The sequence below is a fragment of the Notechis scutatus genome, chromosome 5 (genome assembly GCF_049901735.1).
Source record: "Notechis scutatus isolate UNSWTSFEM ecotype Mainland chromosome 5, rNotScu1.2, whole genome shotgun sequence".
NCBI lineage: Eukaryota > Metazoa > Chordata > Lepidosauria > Squamata > Elapidae > Notechis > Notechis scutatus.
The window spans coordinates 1287215-1303581 of NC_142013.1; the positions used below are offsets into that span (position 1 = coordinate 1287215).

The following is a 16367-nucleotide window of genomic DNA, read 5'->3' on the forward strand; positions in this document are numbered from 1 at the left end:
ACCCCCTTGCAAGATCCAGATCCAGCCAAGGGGCTCGGCTCTTTCGGGGACCCCCTATGTGAGTGGGATGCCCAGGCGAGGTGCAGCCGCTGGCAGGTGGGGGACAACAGGGCAAGTGTGTGTGTGTGTGTGTGTGTGTGTGTGTGTGTGTGTGTGTGACAGCAGCTGGCGAGGGTGGGGGGAGAAGGCTGGGGGGATGGACCATGCCAGCCAGCCAGCCTGCCTGCTTGCAAACTCTCCTTCTCGGAGCATGTAGCCGGAGGAGGAGGAGGAGGAGGAGGAGAGGAGGAGGAGGAGGGAGGGAGACTGCAAGGACCATGGTGCTGATCCTGCCCCACATGCTGATCGCTGCCCTTCGGTTTTTCAGGCGGGGGCAGCAGGTCTTCCCAAGGCCGAGGAGGCGGGAGGAGGAGGAAGAGGAGGAGGAGGAGGAGGAGGAGGCAGTTCCGACTCCCTGCAGGTAAGGGCGGCTTGGCCGGGAAGGGCAGCTGGGGGAGGGAGGGATCGGGGAAGGGGGTCCAGATGTGGCGGGGTGGGGGTGAGGGAGTGGGTGGGTGGGTGTTTCCTCACCTTCCGCTCCGTCCTATGTCTGGCTCTGGGGGGGGGTGGGTCCGTCCAGGCTTTGCTTACGGTAGTTGGCAGTAGAAAGTTGCTTTTGTTTGCTTGTCTTTTAAGTAAGTTGCTTTCTCCTTCTTTTCTTTCTTTCTTTCTTTCTTTCTTTTTCTTTCTTTCTTTCCTTCCTTCCCCCTTCCTTCCTTCTTTACTTCCTCCCTCCCTCCTCTCCTTCTATCTTTCCTTCCTTCCTTCCCTTCCTTCCTCCCTCCTTCTCCTTTCCTTCCTTATCTCCTGCTTTTCTCCTTCCTTCTTCTTCCTCCCTCCTCTCTCTTCTCTCCTTCTATCTTTCCTTCCTTCTTCCTTCCTTCCTTCCTTCCTTCCTTCCTTCCTTCCTTCCTTATTTCTTCCTGCTTTTCTCCTTTTCTCCTTCCTTCCTCCCTCCCTCCCTTTCTTATCTTTTTCTCTTCCCTTCCTTTCTTCCCTCCCTCCCACCTTCCTTATTTCCTCCCTTCCTCCTTCTATCTTTCCTTCCTTCCTTCCTTCCTTCCTTCCTTCCTTCCTTCCTTCCTTCCTCCCTTTTCTTCCACTCTCCCTCCCTCCTTCATCTGGTACTCTCTCCCTGCCTGTTTGAGCTCCCAGGGAGCCCCATTCTTCAGAGCATTTGCTCTGCCTGCTGGCTCTGCCAGGCTCTGATAGATGGTCTTCGGAGTCCCAGCCGGGTCCCCCGTGCTCGGCTGCAGGCGGCCTGCCTGGGTCTGCAATGCAGGAGTCCTTCATGCGCTGAGCGCCCGGGAGGCCGCGCAAGGCTGGGGAAGCTGCCGTAGCCGAACCTCCTCGGCGGCAGCAGCAGCAGCAGGGAACGCTGGTGTCCTGCACAGGGCGCCCTTTGGGGGTGGGCGGGAAGGCAGCCCCCTCCTCACTTCCCCCCCTCCCTCGCTCGCCCTCACTCCCGGTTGTGTGAGTCGGCCAAAGGAGGATGGACGCCCCTGGCTCGCCCTCCTCGCAAGGACAGGGGGATCCAAAGGAAACCCCCTCAAGACACAGAGACCCCGTGGAAAAGCAACTTGCTCTTTTCTGAAAGTAAGTTTCTTTCTTTCTTTCTTTCTTTCTTTCTTTCTTTCTTTCTTTCTTTCTTTCTTTCTTTCTTTCTTTTTCTTTCTTTCCTTTCCTTTTTTCTTCCCTTCTTTCTCTTTCTTTCTTCTCTCTTTCTCTCTTTCTTCTTTCTTCCTCATTCTTCTTTTTTTCCTTCCTTCTTTCTTTCATTCTTTCTCTTTCTTTCCTTTCTTTCCTCTTTGCATCCTCTTTCTTTCTTTCTTTCTTTCTTTCTTTCTTTCTTTCTTTCTTTCTTTCTTTCTTTCCCTCTCTCTCTCTCTCTCTTTTTCTTCTTTCTCTCTCTTTCTTCTTTCTTCCTTCCTCATTCTTCTTTCTTTCTTTCTTTCTTTCTTTCTTTCTTTCTTTCTTTCTTTCTTTCTTTCTTTCTTTCTTTCTTTCTTCTTTCTCTCTCTTTCTTCTTTCTTTCTTCTTCCTTCCTCATTCTTCTTTCTTTTTTCCTTTCTTTCTTTCATTCATTCTTTCTTTCCTTTCTTTCCTCTTTCCATCCTCTTCCCTTTCCTCTTCTTCTTTTTCTTTCTTTCTTTCTTTCTTTCTTTCTTTCTTTCTTTCTTTCTTTCTTTCTTTCTTTCTTTCTTTCTTTCTTTCTTTCTTTCTTTCTTTCTTTCTTTCTTTCTTTCTCTCTCTCTCTCTCTCTCTCTCTCTTTCTCCTTTCTTTCTTCTTTCTTTTTTCCTTCTTTCCTTCTTTCAAGCGACTACCACTTGTTTCGAGGATGAAGACCTGGCTTGGAACACAACGCTTTGACGATGACGCGGAACTGCGGGCGGGCGTGACTGACTGGCTCAAATCTCAGGCATCAAAGCGCTGTGTTCCAAGTCAGGTCTTCATCCTCGGAAACAAGTGGTAGTCGCTTGGTGCAAGGTCAGGGCTGTAGGGCGGATGAGGAAAATTTATGATTTAAGCATGGTATATAAAATCATACATTGCAATGTCCTACCTGTCAATGAATACTTCAGCTTCAACCATAACAACACAAGAGCAACACAATAGATACAAACTCAAAGTTAACCGCACCAAACTTGACTGCAGGAAATACGACTTCAGCAACAGAGTGGTCAATGTCTGGAATACTCTACCCGACTCTGTAGTTTCTTCCCAAACCCCAAAAACTTTAACCTTAGACTTTCTACTATTGACCTCACCCCTTTCCTAAGAGGTCTGTAGGGGCGTGCATAAGCGCACCAACGTGCCTACCGTCCCTGTCCTATTGTTTCTCTTATTCTTCTTTTATTTTTCTTATATGTACCCATTTCATGTATTCGCAACTATGTATACACTTATACTTATTATCTTGTAAACAATTGGCAAATCAAATAAATAAATAAATAAAATAAATAAATAAAAATCTCCCACTTGAAAGCATTCAGGACTTCTCGAGTGCCGTAGTTCAGCCATTTTTAAACTTAACGCACCATTGGCGCACTCCACCTTCAGTGATGATGTTGTCCCCGTACACTTCACACAGTTGCCGAAAAATTTCAATTGGTTTATGGTTTTTTTGCCAACAGAAACCTTATCACTGATCGCACCTCACAGCTCGAGGGATTTTCAATTGCAGCACACATTTCAAATGTTTGCTGTGAAATAATGGGCAGCGATACGAACCTCCCACTAGCGCGACTAGATGCAGACTGAGCGGCGGACGCACAGACCAAAGATGGCCGGCTAGCTCGCCTTCTTGCTGCACAGACGAAAACTTAATCTATTTTGTGGATAGCCCTCGTATTTTCTATTCTATTCTATTCTATTCTATTCTATTCTATTCTATTCTATTCTATTTTCTATTCTATTCTATTCTATTCTATTCTATTCTACATTCTATTTTATATTCTGTTCTCTATTCTATTCCATATTTTCTATTCTATTCTGTTCTGTTCTATTCTATTCTATATTTTCTATTCTATTCTGTTCTGTTCCTTTCCTTTTTCCATATTCTATTCTCTATTCTATTCCATATTTTCTATTCTATTCTGTTCTGTTCTGTTCCTTTCCTTTCCTTTCCATTTCTTTCTTATTCTATTCTATTCTATTCTATTCTATTCTATTCTATTCTATTCTATTCTATTCTATATTCTATTCTACCTTACTCTACTCTACTTGTAGTCCTCCACTTACAACAGTTCATTTAATGACTGAGGTTACAATGGCCCCCTATTCACATTGGAAGTGGGGGTTCCTGGGTGTGTGGCCTACTCTAATCTTTTAATCTAATCTAATCTAAATTTTTAATCTAATCCTAATTTTTTCCCCCTAAAACGGGGTTGACTGGAGGCTGAGGCTGGCGTACAGCAGAGGGCGCCATGGCACTGATTTTAGTTTAAACTTGAAGGATGCTAACCAGGTCAGATCTAGTTCTTACTTGGAAAAGGGACCACCAGGAAATCCTAGAGCGGTAGATAGCCCAGGAGAAGGCAGGGGCAAACCATTTTGTTGTTACTGGCAAGGAAAGTTTATGGATGTGTTTACGAGGAGGGTCCTTGGTGCTCTCTGAGCTTCGTCTTGCAGGCGTTTTATGCCCCAAAGTAGGTAACATCATCAGTGCTCTAAAACCATTCTAAAACCATTCTATTCAAAATACCAAAACCTGAAGTCAACGTTTTGTTTGTCTTTCCGCTTCAAGCAAAAATCCCAGAAGTCATTTCGGAGTGAGAAACAAAACTATATGCATTCGTCTCTTTAGTTAAAACAGTCCCTTTAAACGATGAGAAAGCACTGATCCGAGGCTTGGTTTGATTGGACCGTTTGGGATGGCAAATAAGGTCTTTCTGCCTTGGGCAGGGAGTTGGACTAGATGACCTCCAAGGCCCCTTTCCGCCCAAGGATTCTATGAGACAGACAGATAGACAGACTGACAGACAAGAAGAAGATAGTGAGATAGAAAAAGAGAGAGAGATGGATAGAGTAGATGATAGATAGATAGATTAGATAGATAGATAGATAGACAGACTGACAAGATGATGATAGCGAGATAGAAAGAGAGAGATGGAGAGAGAGAGTAGACAGACAGACAAGAAGAAAAGAGAGAGCTGGAAAGAGAGAGATGGAGAGAGACAGACAGACAGATAGATAGATAAGAAGATGGTAGAGAGAAAGAGGGAGAGATGGGGAGAGAGAGAGTAGATAGATAAGATGATAGAGAGATAGAAAGATAGAGAGGTGGTGAGAAATTGAAAGTAGACAGATCAGATAGATAGATGATAGATAGATAGATAGATAGATAGATAGATAGATAGATAGATAGATAGATAGATAGATAGATAGATAGACAGAAGATGGTAGAGAGAGAAAGATAGAAAGAGAGATGGAGAGTAGACAGAGGGAGGGAGGGAGGGAGAGAACCTGGAGTTGTGGGTTCTCCATCACGGGATGTTTTCAAGAAGAGACCAAACACACCATTCGTCTGAAACGGTATCAGGCCTCCTGTCTTGACCAAGGGGTTGGACTAGAAGACCTCTGGGAGTCCCTTCCAGCTCTAGGATTCTGCAATTCCTAGGAACCTCCATCTCTTTTGAACCGATCAGTCTGAAGTGGGGGCCCTTTCCATCTGATCTGCTTCCCCCCCCCGCAAAACATTGTATCATCTGCGATAAAGAAAGAGATAAAAATAAAACAAAATAAAAACCTTGGCTGATTGCCCCAATTGTTTAAAAAAAGAACAAAAAACCCCAGAAGGTCCTAAAAGCTTTTTTGGGGAAAAAACCCCACAGATCCTCAGATTGGAGCTTCTGTAGCCATTTCTGGGATCCTCCTCCACCTCGTTCTTGGCAGGCAGGTTAAAAGAAACCCCCTTTTCAAACCAGCATTTGAAGTAAGGTGAGTTTCCCTTTTAATCCCCTTGGACGGCATCCGTGTTTTAAACAGGCTGCGATTCTTTGATCTGATCTTAGCCACTTTGCTGGTTGGGGATGGCCCTTAATTGCCTGCGGGATTTATTTAAAATTTTATTTTATTTTACTTTTCCAGTGTGGATGTTTCTGCTCTTAGTTCCTTTTTTTAAAAAATTTGTTTTTATTGTAGTTTTCAAAAATACAAATCGTATTTATATTCATAACAACGATTTTGCATCAACAAATACATATATCTTATATCTTATATTATATACATGCCTATATTAATAATCTCTTAAGATCTCTTATTTTATTTACAATAATCCATTCTTTCTAATCTTTACACCTGTTTTTTAGCCACTCATACCATTTATCCCATACTGCATAATATTCAGAATATCTTTCCTTTCCAGTGTGAGCTTATCCATTTCCGCCCCTTCCAATACGTTTGTATAACTGAGTCTTCTGATGGGATATTAGCTCCTTTCCATAATTGTGCAAAAGCTATTCTGGCTGCTGTCAAAATATGCAATATTATATAATTAATCTTTTTTGGGGGGGATATTGGCCTGTAATGATTCCTAACAAAAAGAATGCTGGTTTAAATTCGATTCGATATTTGCTGATGTCTTGTTCTTTATTTTAATCCAATATTTCCTGGTCTCAGGGCATAACCACCACATGTGATAATAAGTACCATTTTTTTGTCCACGCTTCTAACACTTTGGACTTAAATTAGAATTAATCTCACTGGAGGCAGGTGCCACCTATAAAACTGCTCCTAGTTCTTTTTGGCATTCTCCACCTAAGCTGGAAAGCTGGACGTGGAAATAAAACATTTCCAGTTTGTCTCAGCCAAGCAAATCTCGAATCTCGCCTGACCACAGTGTGTTTGGGTTGCAGGGGGCTGCCAGTGGAACATAGAGTTCTAGGGCTGGAAGGGACCCCAGAGGTCTTCTAGTCCAACCCATCCTGGTCCAATGGCTGTCTTCTTGAAAACCTCCAGGGATGGAGCACCCATACACAGCGCTGAGAGGCCAGCTGTTCAGTGGATCAATTGTCCTCACGGTCAAGGAAATTCTCCTTCTTTCTAGGTCAGAACTCTCCTAGTTTCCAAGGCCTCCTTGTCCTCCTCCCTCCTCCCTGGGTCAGCCCCTCAAATCCTGAAAGGCACTTGCCATGTTAGCCAGGCCTCATCCTCCTTTTCAATAGATGTGTTTCATCCTCCAGCCCCCTGATCCTCTTTATGGCTCTTCTTTGCACTTTTTCTGAGTCTCAACATCATTTTTTGTATCGCGGAAACAAAACTGGGTCCTCCTTTCTTCCTCCCTTCTTCCTTCTTCCTTCCTTCCTTCCTTCTTTCCTCCCTCCTCCTCCCTCCTTCCTTCCCCTCCTTCCCTTCTTCCTTCCCCTTCCTTCCCCCCCCTTCCTTTCCCCTTCCTTCCTTCCTTCTTCCTCCCTTCCTTCCCTTCCTTCCCTTCTTCCTTCCTTCCTTCCTCCCCCCCCTTCCTTCCTTCCTTCCCTTCCCTTCCTTCCTTCCCTTCCTTCTTCTTCCTTCCTTCCTTCCCACTTCCTTCTTCTTCCTCCCTTCCCTTCCTTCCCCCCTTCCCTTCCTTCCCCTTCCTCCCTTCCTTCCTTCTTCCTTCCTCCCTTCTCCTCCTCCTTCCTTCCCTTCCCTCCCTTCCTTCCCTTCCCTTCCTTCCTTCCTTCCTTCCCTTTCCCTCCTCCTTCCCCCTCCCTTCCCTTCCCTCTTCTTCCTTCCCCTCCCTTCCTTCCCTTCTTCCTCCCTTCCTTCCCTTCCTTCCTCCCTCCTTCCCCTCCCTCCCTTCCCCTCCCTTCCTTCCTTCCCCTTCCTTCCTTCCCTTCCTCCCTTCCTTCCTTCCCCCTTTCCTTCTTCTTCTCCCTTCTCTCCCTTCCCCCTCCCTTCCCTTTCCTCCTTCCCTTCCTTCCCCTTCCTCCCTTCCTTCCCTTCCCTTCCTCCCTTCCTTCCCCTTCCTTCCTTCCTTCTTCCTCCCTCCCTTCCTTCCTTCCTTCCCCTTCCTCCTTCCTTCTTCTTCTCCCTTCTTCCTCCCTCTCCTTCTTCCTTCCTTCTTCCTCCCTCTCCTTTCTTTCCTTCCTTCCTTCCTTCCTTCCTCTCCTCTCTTTTCCCTCTCTCTCTCTCTTTCCACTTTCTTTCTTCCTCTCTTTCTCCTCCCTCCCCTCTCTCTGTTATATATATTGGGTGTGTGTGTGTGTGTGTGTGTGTGTGTGTGTGTGTGTGTGTGTGTGTGTGTGTGTGTGTGTGTGTGTGGGGGGAGAGCCCCGCCGGCGGCTGAGGAAGTGGGCAGAGCGAGTCTTTCGCCCGCTGCTCCGTTTCCCTCGCCGGCACTTGCGTGGAATCCGGCGGGCCAGGCGGGAGCTCCGGGGATGGGCGCCGGCCATGGAGACTTTGTCCGAGAGTGTAAGCGGCTGCCTTTCCTTTCTCCCGGGGCGGCAGGGCGAAGGGGAGCGGAGGGGGGGGGGCTGGCCGGGTTTGACTGGTCTGGGGGGTGGGTGGGTGGGGGAAGGCTTGGTTTGGTTGAACCGGTGCTTCTTCCTTCTTCCCTTCTTCCCTTTTTCTCCTTCCTTCCCTCTTTGCCTTCTCCCCTCGGTTTTCTTTCTTTCTTTCTTTCTTTCTTTCTTTCTTTCTTTCTTTCTTTCTTTCTTTCTTTCTTTCTTTCTTTCTTTCTTTCTTTCTTTCTTTCTTTCTTTCTTTCTTTCACTCTTTCCTTCTTTTTCCCCCTCTTCCCCTTTTCTCTCCGTTCTCCCCATCTTCCTCTTCCTCTTCTTCCCTTCTTTTTCTTCCCTTTTCCCCCTGTTCCTTCCTCCCTTCCTTTTTCCTTCGTCTTCTTCCCTTCTTTCTTTCGGCCACTCTTCCCTTCCCTTTCTTTCCCCTTCCCCTTCCTTTTCTTTCTTTCCTTCTTCCCACTCTTCCCTTCTTTCCATGCTGCCGCGTTCTTTCTCTCTTCCTAACCCAAGGTCAGTTCTCTTAAGGCCACCCACTTTTTTTGAAAAAAAGGAAAAAAAATCCCCAGCATTTTTTTTTTGGAGGGGGAGGGGACACCCATGGAAGAGCTTTCCCCTTGCCTCCACCAGCTGGGGATGATGGGAGCGTTGCAGACCTCCAGATTAGGGCGGTGGAGGGAGAGAAATGAGTCCAACCAACGGAGGACTCATCAGGGAGACAGAAACGAGGTGGCAGGAGGCATTTCTGAGCCGGTTTTGAACAACTGCCTGAGAATCAGGGCGCAGCAATTCCCTTTCCTCTTCGAGAGTTGAGTTATACGGAATTTACACCTCTAGATATTCTGGATTTTCTCCCCAGGCTTCCATCCCTGTTGCTCCTTGAACCCCAGACCTTCTATCTGCTCCTTCTATCCAAAGCTAGGTGGATTTTCACCGACTTTCCAAGAAAAAGTTTTTGGGCTTAATTCTTTTACTTGTAGGGAATTTACCCTGCAGACACCCCAAGGCTGGATTTAACCCAGGGGGGGCGATGTTTCTCCCTAGCTGCGGGTTGTTTTTATTTATTTATTTATTTACTGCTACCAAACCTTTATGATTATGTTTATAAATAACTCGAGAAACCCGCCTAATAATTCCTTCTTCCTCCTATTTTCCCCACTCACCTCCACCCTGCTTGCATTGGGCTGAACATTTTCTCCATCCTACAAACAGACCGAATGCCCGCTGGTCGTGAAATTGTTGTGGTTTTTTTTTTCCTGTCCTTTGAAGTGCAAGGGGGAAAAAGTGGCTGTAAAATGTTTGCATATTTCCTATTTCACAAGGTTAATATATAGCTCGGTAATGATGTTTTATACTTGTCAAATATCGTTGAAAGTAAGATGGACAACGGAAAGTGCGTGGATTGAATGCAGCCAAAAATGCATTCGAGTTGTGTTATTTTTCTTGTTGGATGAAAGTTGCTAAGGTTAAAAAACAACAACAACACTAGATCAGTTGACATTTTCCTTTTGAGTGCAAGGCAAAAAACAAACAAACCATGAATTGGGTTTGGGTGTGTGGCTATATTCGTACAACCTGCTCCCCTTGGTTAATATTAAACTTGACTTCTTTCTTATTGTGTTCGTGTGAAACCTAACCCACTAAATTACTGTATGTTTTCCCTGCTGTGTGTAAATGTAGAAAACAGTAGCAAAGTTTAGGCCTGTAAACACAGCTTCTGGTTTCAAACCTTGATTGTCAATGCACAACATGTGTACAATGCATTTGGCTTGAGTTGGATTGTGTTGCCTCAACTTGCCTCCAGAGGCTGTGGGTGTTTTCAACACTGGAGTTTTTTTTTAAAAGAAGAGATTGGACAATCAACTGTCTGAAATGGTCTACAGTAGGCCAAGGGCTCTCCAACCTTGGCAACTTTCAGACTATGGACTTCAATTCCCAGAATTCCTCAGCCAGCTTTCTCTGGGAGTTGAAATCCACAAGTCTTAAAGTTGCCAAGGTTGGAGATCCCTTGGTCTAAGAATAAAGCTGTCCAACCTGGGAACTTTAAAAGTTGTGGACTTCAACTCCCAGAATTACCCAGCCAGCTCTGGGAATTGAAGTCCACACGTCTTCAAATTTTCAAAGTTGGACACTCCTGGGATAATGTCTCCTGTTTGGGCAGGGAATTGGACTAGAACAGTGATCGCCAACCGGTGGTCCGTGGCCCACTGGTGGTCCACGAGAAAATTTGGGTGGTCTGCAGAGAAATGTCACCCCCAGAGCACCTCCCAAAGCAATTAATGCAGGCTGTGCAGAAACACAAGGCTGCGCTGCCCACATGGCCCGCGGGAACCCTCCCTGCCCGCTCACTCCTTACCTGGCATGCACGCCATCAAACTTGCCTGCTAAGTTGCTGTTTTGCTTTTTGCTTTTTTCCGGCCATCAGCTGTTCTGCTGTGCTGGGAGATTTAGATTAGCTAGAAAGCAGAGCCGAAGATCTAAAGATTAGCTAGACAGCAAGAAATGCAACGATTTCCTGATTTCTAGCTAATCTTTAGATTAGCTTTTTCTAGCTAATTTCTAGCTAATCTTTAGCTCTTGTTTTGAGCCTCCCTTAGGACTGAAGCTTCTATGATTCAGTGCAGACTCACTGCAAGCAAATTTCATGTGACAGACTCAGGTAGCCGATGGCAGATAGATAGATCTCTGAATGAATCTGTGATTCTGTGAGCAACTCAATTTGCCTGCCTGCTTTTCCTGGTTTGGGGTAAAAAAAAATCAATATTTACATAAATATTTATAATATTTACATACAAGCCATGCCTAAGAACTTGTTGTTAAGAAATTTGAATCCCACCCCTGCCTCTGTATGTTTGTGTGTGTGTGTGTGTGTGTGTGTGTGTGAGAGAGAGAGAGAGAGAGAGAGAGAGAGAGAGAGGGAGGGAGAAAGAGAGGTTAGATCAGATATCTCTCTCTCTCTCTCTCTCTCTCCCACCAATGTGAGCAAGCCACCGTCAGTCAAAATTCATATTAGTGGTCCCCATGATTTAAAATTATGAGTTTGGTGGTCTCTGAGGTCCAAAAGGTTGGCCACCCCTGGACTGGATGACCTCTAAGGTCCCTTCCGACTCTGTTATTCTGCTGGTTGTTTGCTTTGCGCTGCTGGCCGGTGTGATCTACACAAGAGAAGCTCTAGTTTGTCTCTTTCTCTGCTTGCAGCCAACTCCGAGTTAGATGGGCATTGGATGAGTCCTACAATTGCTTTCATACATGCTGAATCTCTCTGTGCAAATCGCTCAGTAACGACATTAAGTTAATCAGAGCCACTTTGGGGTCAAACAACATCTTTTCAGGCTGCGATGAAAGGTTTGGTGTGCTGCTGCTGTTGTTTTTGTGATGTAGAAGGAAGCGAAAGTCTAAACGCACCGTGTTTCTTTATTCTGTGCTTTGGGGGGTGAATAAAAAGGTGAAATTATTTCCATTATTATTATTATTATTATTATTATTATTATTATTATTATTATTATTATTATTATTATTAGTCATGCAGCCGGTCAGATATTCAGACTGGATTTGGCACTTTTAATCCAACTGTCAAGTCCTTATTATTTATTAAACAAGGGCATCAATTTATTCCCCAAAGGGCCAGAGGGCAGGGCAAGAAGTCAGGGATAGAAGCTTGTGGGTGTTGTTGGACTAGATGACCTCCAAGGTCCCTTTCCGCCCTATTATTTTAGGTTCTATCTTTTTTTTTTTTTTAAAGGAGACTGACCTGGGGCTGGGTATCTGTCCTTGAATGAGAGTGACAGGCAGGGAAAGTGAAAAACTCAATGCCCACCAACCTGATTTCCCACCCTCCCACCCTCCCACCCCATAATCCCCAGCCTCACTGCTAGAGAGTTTTGCAAGTGTTCTGGCTGCCTCAGAGAGTTGGTGGAGGTGGGATAACCTGGGCTAACCCCCTTCCCCGTCTCCTGTCCTCCCGCTGCACAAAACCCCCAACCCTTGCAAAGCTAAAAGAGGTTTATTCGTACTTGTTACAAAACGCGATAGCAAATAATAGTCTTAATTCCTTGGCGCGATCAAATCAAAACCAGCTACAGGTAATGCTTGACTTACAACAAATAAACAAGCCCGACTATCCTTTTTCTTTTTTAATAAAAAAGTTTTTTTTAACAACAAACATAGACAAATACAAACATAAAACCACAAAATAAAACCATCTTTCAATTGTACAGTGTGTCAGTTGGTACATAATTCTTGTGCACAATATATATGATCTTTTCCTCTTGAATTCAAATTTAAATTTGCATTATATTAATCAACTTCCCATATCATATTATATATTATTATTACACCATCATTAAATTTAAGTTTCAAGTCCACATTATCCTTTAGAGTAAATGTCAATTCTTACCAATTTTAATACACATTAAAAGTCATTCTGTAATAATCAATTATAACATCTCATTACTATAAAGTTATACTTCCAGTTTTCCACTTTTCTATCTAACCATTGGTAAAATAAATCCCATATCTTAAAATATTCTTTTTCCTCTTGCTCTCTAATTGCCAGTGTTAATCGACTCATTTAGGCACATCCCATTATTTTCTTAATCACCTCCTCCTCCTCCATCAGAATTTTATCATTTTTCCAATTTTGAGCAAATACAATTCTAGCTGCAGTTAAGGACCGACTTTCCTGTCGCTAAGCAAGGCAGGGGTGAAGGGAGTTTTGCCCCTTTTTGTGGCCTTTCTGGCCACTGTTGTTAAGTGAATCATTGCAGCTGATTGGGAAGCGTGACATCCAGGCACCGCAACTGTCAAAAATGCGAGTTTGGTTGCCGAGCGTCCGAATTTTGATCGTGTAACTGTGGAGATGCTGCGACGGTTGTCAAGTGTGAAAAAGCCATCCTAAGACACTTTTTTTCCACGCCGTTGTAACTTTGAACAGCCACTAAAGAACAGTTGTAAGCTGGAGAATACCTGTATAAGAATCTATGGTGGCCCTTTCTCGGTTTCTCCATCACCTGTAAAAATCACCTGCCTTGTCCTTCCCAGCGAAAATGGTCAATATTCCGAGGACGTCCGTAGCTTTTATCCCCAAAGAGAACCCAAATTAGGGGTGAATTCCTGCAGAAAGGATGCAACTGGACTTCCTTATTTTTTTTTTCTTTTGAAGATGTTTCGCTTCTCCTCCAAGAAGCTTCTTCAGCTCTGACTTGGATGATGGAGAATGGAAGGAGTTACACTCCTTGCAGACAGAACTGGTCGTTTGCATCCTTTGAGAGGGTCATTGAGGCCACTTGGAGGTTTACCTGTGTCCTCTCAGGGTCACCTGAGTGGTGCAAATGGTTCCTGTGGTCAGCAGTTTTTCCTCTGGAAATCCATTCCTACCCCCACACCATTCCATCCCAAATTGTATAGCTAAAAATCTGTAGAGATTCTCAGCCATCCAGGTGATGGTTATCCCAAAGGGTCCTTTTTACCTGGACTTTCTGGTTTTTTTTTCTTTTGAAGATGTTTTGCTTCTCACGCAAGAAGCTTCTTCAGCTCTGACTGGATGGTGGGGAAGGGAAGGATTGATACTCCTTGCAGACAGCTGGTCATTTGCATCCTTTGAGAGGGTCGTTGAGGAGGTCACTTGGAGGTTTACCTGTGTCCTCTCAGGGTCACCTGAGTGGGGCTAATGGATGTGGAACTGCAGAAAGCACAACTCCACAACAGGTCCAAGAAGGCTCCCCACCCAACTGCACCACTCAGGGCACAGACAAACCGCCAAGTGTCCTCAAGGACTTTCTTAAAAAGGATGATGCAACTGACCGGCTGCCTGCAAGGAGGATCAATCCTGGCTGGGGAATTCTGGGAGTTGAAGTCCGCCCACCTTCAAAGCGTCCAAGTTTGAGAAACATTTAATTTAGAATGAAAAGCCGCATTGTCAGTCAAGTTACTGTAAGTGCAGGGAGATTCCACCACCTCCACCACGCCCAGGAGAAGGAAAAAAATCCCCCAATTTCTTCTTTGAAATAACCTTTAATGCCGTGCAATGGCAGCTGCTTCAAAAGGCAGAGAATTTCTGCACCCAGGGCTGGTGCTTTAGGGCCAAACCTTCCGAGACAGGTGACCAGCAGAGAAAACCCTAAGCACCTTTTACGAACCCTAGAAAAATATTACTCCAAGGTTGCACCAGGAATGAGCTGTTCTTCGGAATGCAGATTCCAGAAAACCCTTATAGCAAATCTGGGGATTGAAATAAACCGTGTGTGTGTGTGAGTGAGGGTAGTTGTTGGTGTTTATCGTGTGATAGCTTTTTAAAATGTTATAAGTGCTCTGTGTGAGTTCAGAAGGTATATACATTTGATGAAAGACACGAAAAAGAAAGGGAAGGAAGGAAGGAAGGAAGAAAAGGGGAGAAAGAGAGGAAGGAAGGACAGGGAGGGAGGGAAGAAAGGAAGGAAGGAAGGAAAGACAGGGAGGGAAGGAAGGAAAGGGAGACCAGAGAGAAGGAGGGACAGGTAGGGAGGGAAGCAAGGAAGGAAAGGGAGGGAAGAGAGAAGGAGGGAACGAGGGAACAAAGGACAAGGAGGGAAGGAGGAAAGGAAGGAAAGAAGGAAGGAAAGGGAGGGAAGAGGAAAAAGGAGGGGAAGGAAGGATAAGTAGGGAGGAGGAGGAAAGGAAGGGAAAGAAAGAAGGAAGGACTGGGAGGGAGAGAAGGAAGGAAGGAAGGGAGAGAAGGAGGGGAAGAGGAGGAGGAAGGAAGGAAAGAAGGAAGACAGGTAGGGAAAGGAGGAAATGAAGGAAGGAAAGAAGGAAGGAAGGAAGGAAGGAAGAAGGAAGGACTGGGAGGGAGGGAAGAAAGGAAGATAAGAAGAAGGAAGGACAGGGAGGGTGGAGGGAAGGAAGGGAAGGGAGGGAAGGAAGAAGAAAGGAGAGAAGGAAGGAAAGGTAGGGAGGGAGGAAAGGAAGAAAGGAATGAAGGACTGGGAAGGAGGGAGGGAAGAAAAGGAAGGAAAGAAGGAAGGACCAGAGGAAGGGAGGAAAAGAAGGAAGGAAGGACAGGGAGGGAGGAGAAGAAGGAAGGAAGGAAGGAAGGAAGAGAGCCACGCTTGATTTTAGAAGCTTTTTTCCCCACAGCCGTAAATAGATACTCCAGTTACTAAGTGAATCACACGGTCATTAAGCAAATCCAGCTACCCCCATGGACTTGGCTTCTCAGGAGCCAATCTGGAAAGGACACACGTTTTCCCGGGATGCTGCACCCGTCATAAAATAGGTGACTCTTCCAAGTGCCCGTCACTTTTGGGGACGCTGCAACAGCCGTAAGCCCAAGGAATAGCCCCGAGCCCCTTCTTCCTCAGTGCCGTGGTCATTTTGAACCGTCGCAAGCCGAGGACCTTGACCGATCACGCTTGCAAATCTCAGCGGCGGCCTCTCCGGATCGCTGGTGCCAACGCTTTGGCCACGGATGCTGGTTCCGAAAGAGCCACGCTGTCCCTTCTTTGAAGAAGGAACCACAAAAAGAGGGTTGTGGTTTTTTTTTTTGAATGGAGAACCAGACGGTCCCGCCCTCCTGCCCGCCTGCCAACCCCGCTGTGCCATCCTTCGGTCCTCACTGCTGTCGCGCTGAGCCTCCTGGCGTGCCGCTCGGTGCAATTACCGGCTGACACTCCTATCAATCAAGGCTTAATTGATAGGTGTTGGCAGCCTGGGTGAGGAGCTGATCGGACGGCGGAGCCGTGCCCAGGCTGGCATCTCGCCCTGGCGCTTCCTTTAAGCAGCAGAGAGCATGAAGGGGGCAGAAAGGAAACTCCTGGAGAATCAACCAGGGTTGCCCCTGCCTTGCTGGCCCATGCTCCATCTTACCACGTTTCCCCCAAAATAAGACCCTGTCTTATATATTTTTTGTGCCACGAAAAAAAGGCACCAGGTCTTATTTTGGGGGGAGGTCATCCATTGATTAACCTCACTTGCGCGCATCGCCCCTGGACTCCTTTTCACTCTCCGAGGCCTTCAGGAACTTCTTCTTCTTCTTCTGCAGCCAGCAAGGCTTTCCTGAAGGCCTCTGCGGCCCATAACAGAGTTCTGGATCGATCCTGAGCTTTGTTCTCAGCTCAACAATTAAAGACAAACCAGTAAGAAATATACAGCAGCCTTATAGGATAAGGAACCATGGACTCCTGGCAAGAAAAGGAGCAATTTGCATCTCATGAGGTTCTGCTTGGATCTCCAGGCAGGGATGGAAGGACCACAAGGTTGGAAGGAACCCTCGAGGTCATGTAATCCAGCCCCTTTGCTCAGGGCTGGGCCCACTGCAGCATCTCTGTCCTATGACCATCCATGGTCTCTATGAAGACTTCTGAAGGAGGAGGACAACTCCCCACCACGATTTAGCCTCTTCCAGAGAGAGATGG

At 45.7% G+C, this 16367-nt stretch overlaps 1 protein-coding gene across 1 annotated transcript in view; it reads left to right on the top strand.

The window, feature by feature from the left end:
* Positions 1-7807: 7807 nt before the first annotated feature.
* The window catches only part of PDE2A (phosphodiesterase 2A), a 224329-nt gene continuing 215769 nt past the window's right edge, over positions 7808-16367 (top strand). Inside the window, exon 1 of the mRNA XM_087965919.1 lies at positions 7808-7933. Coding sequence (XP_087822045.1) covers positions 7913-7933 — 21 coding nt within the window. The 5' untranslated portion in view covers positions 7808-7912. The remainder of the gene's footprint in view (positions 7934-16367) is intronic.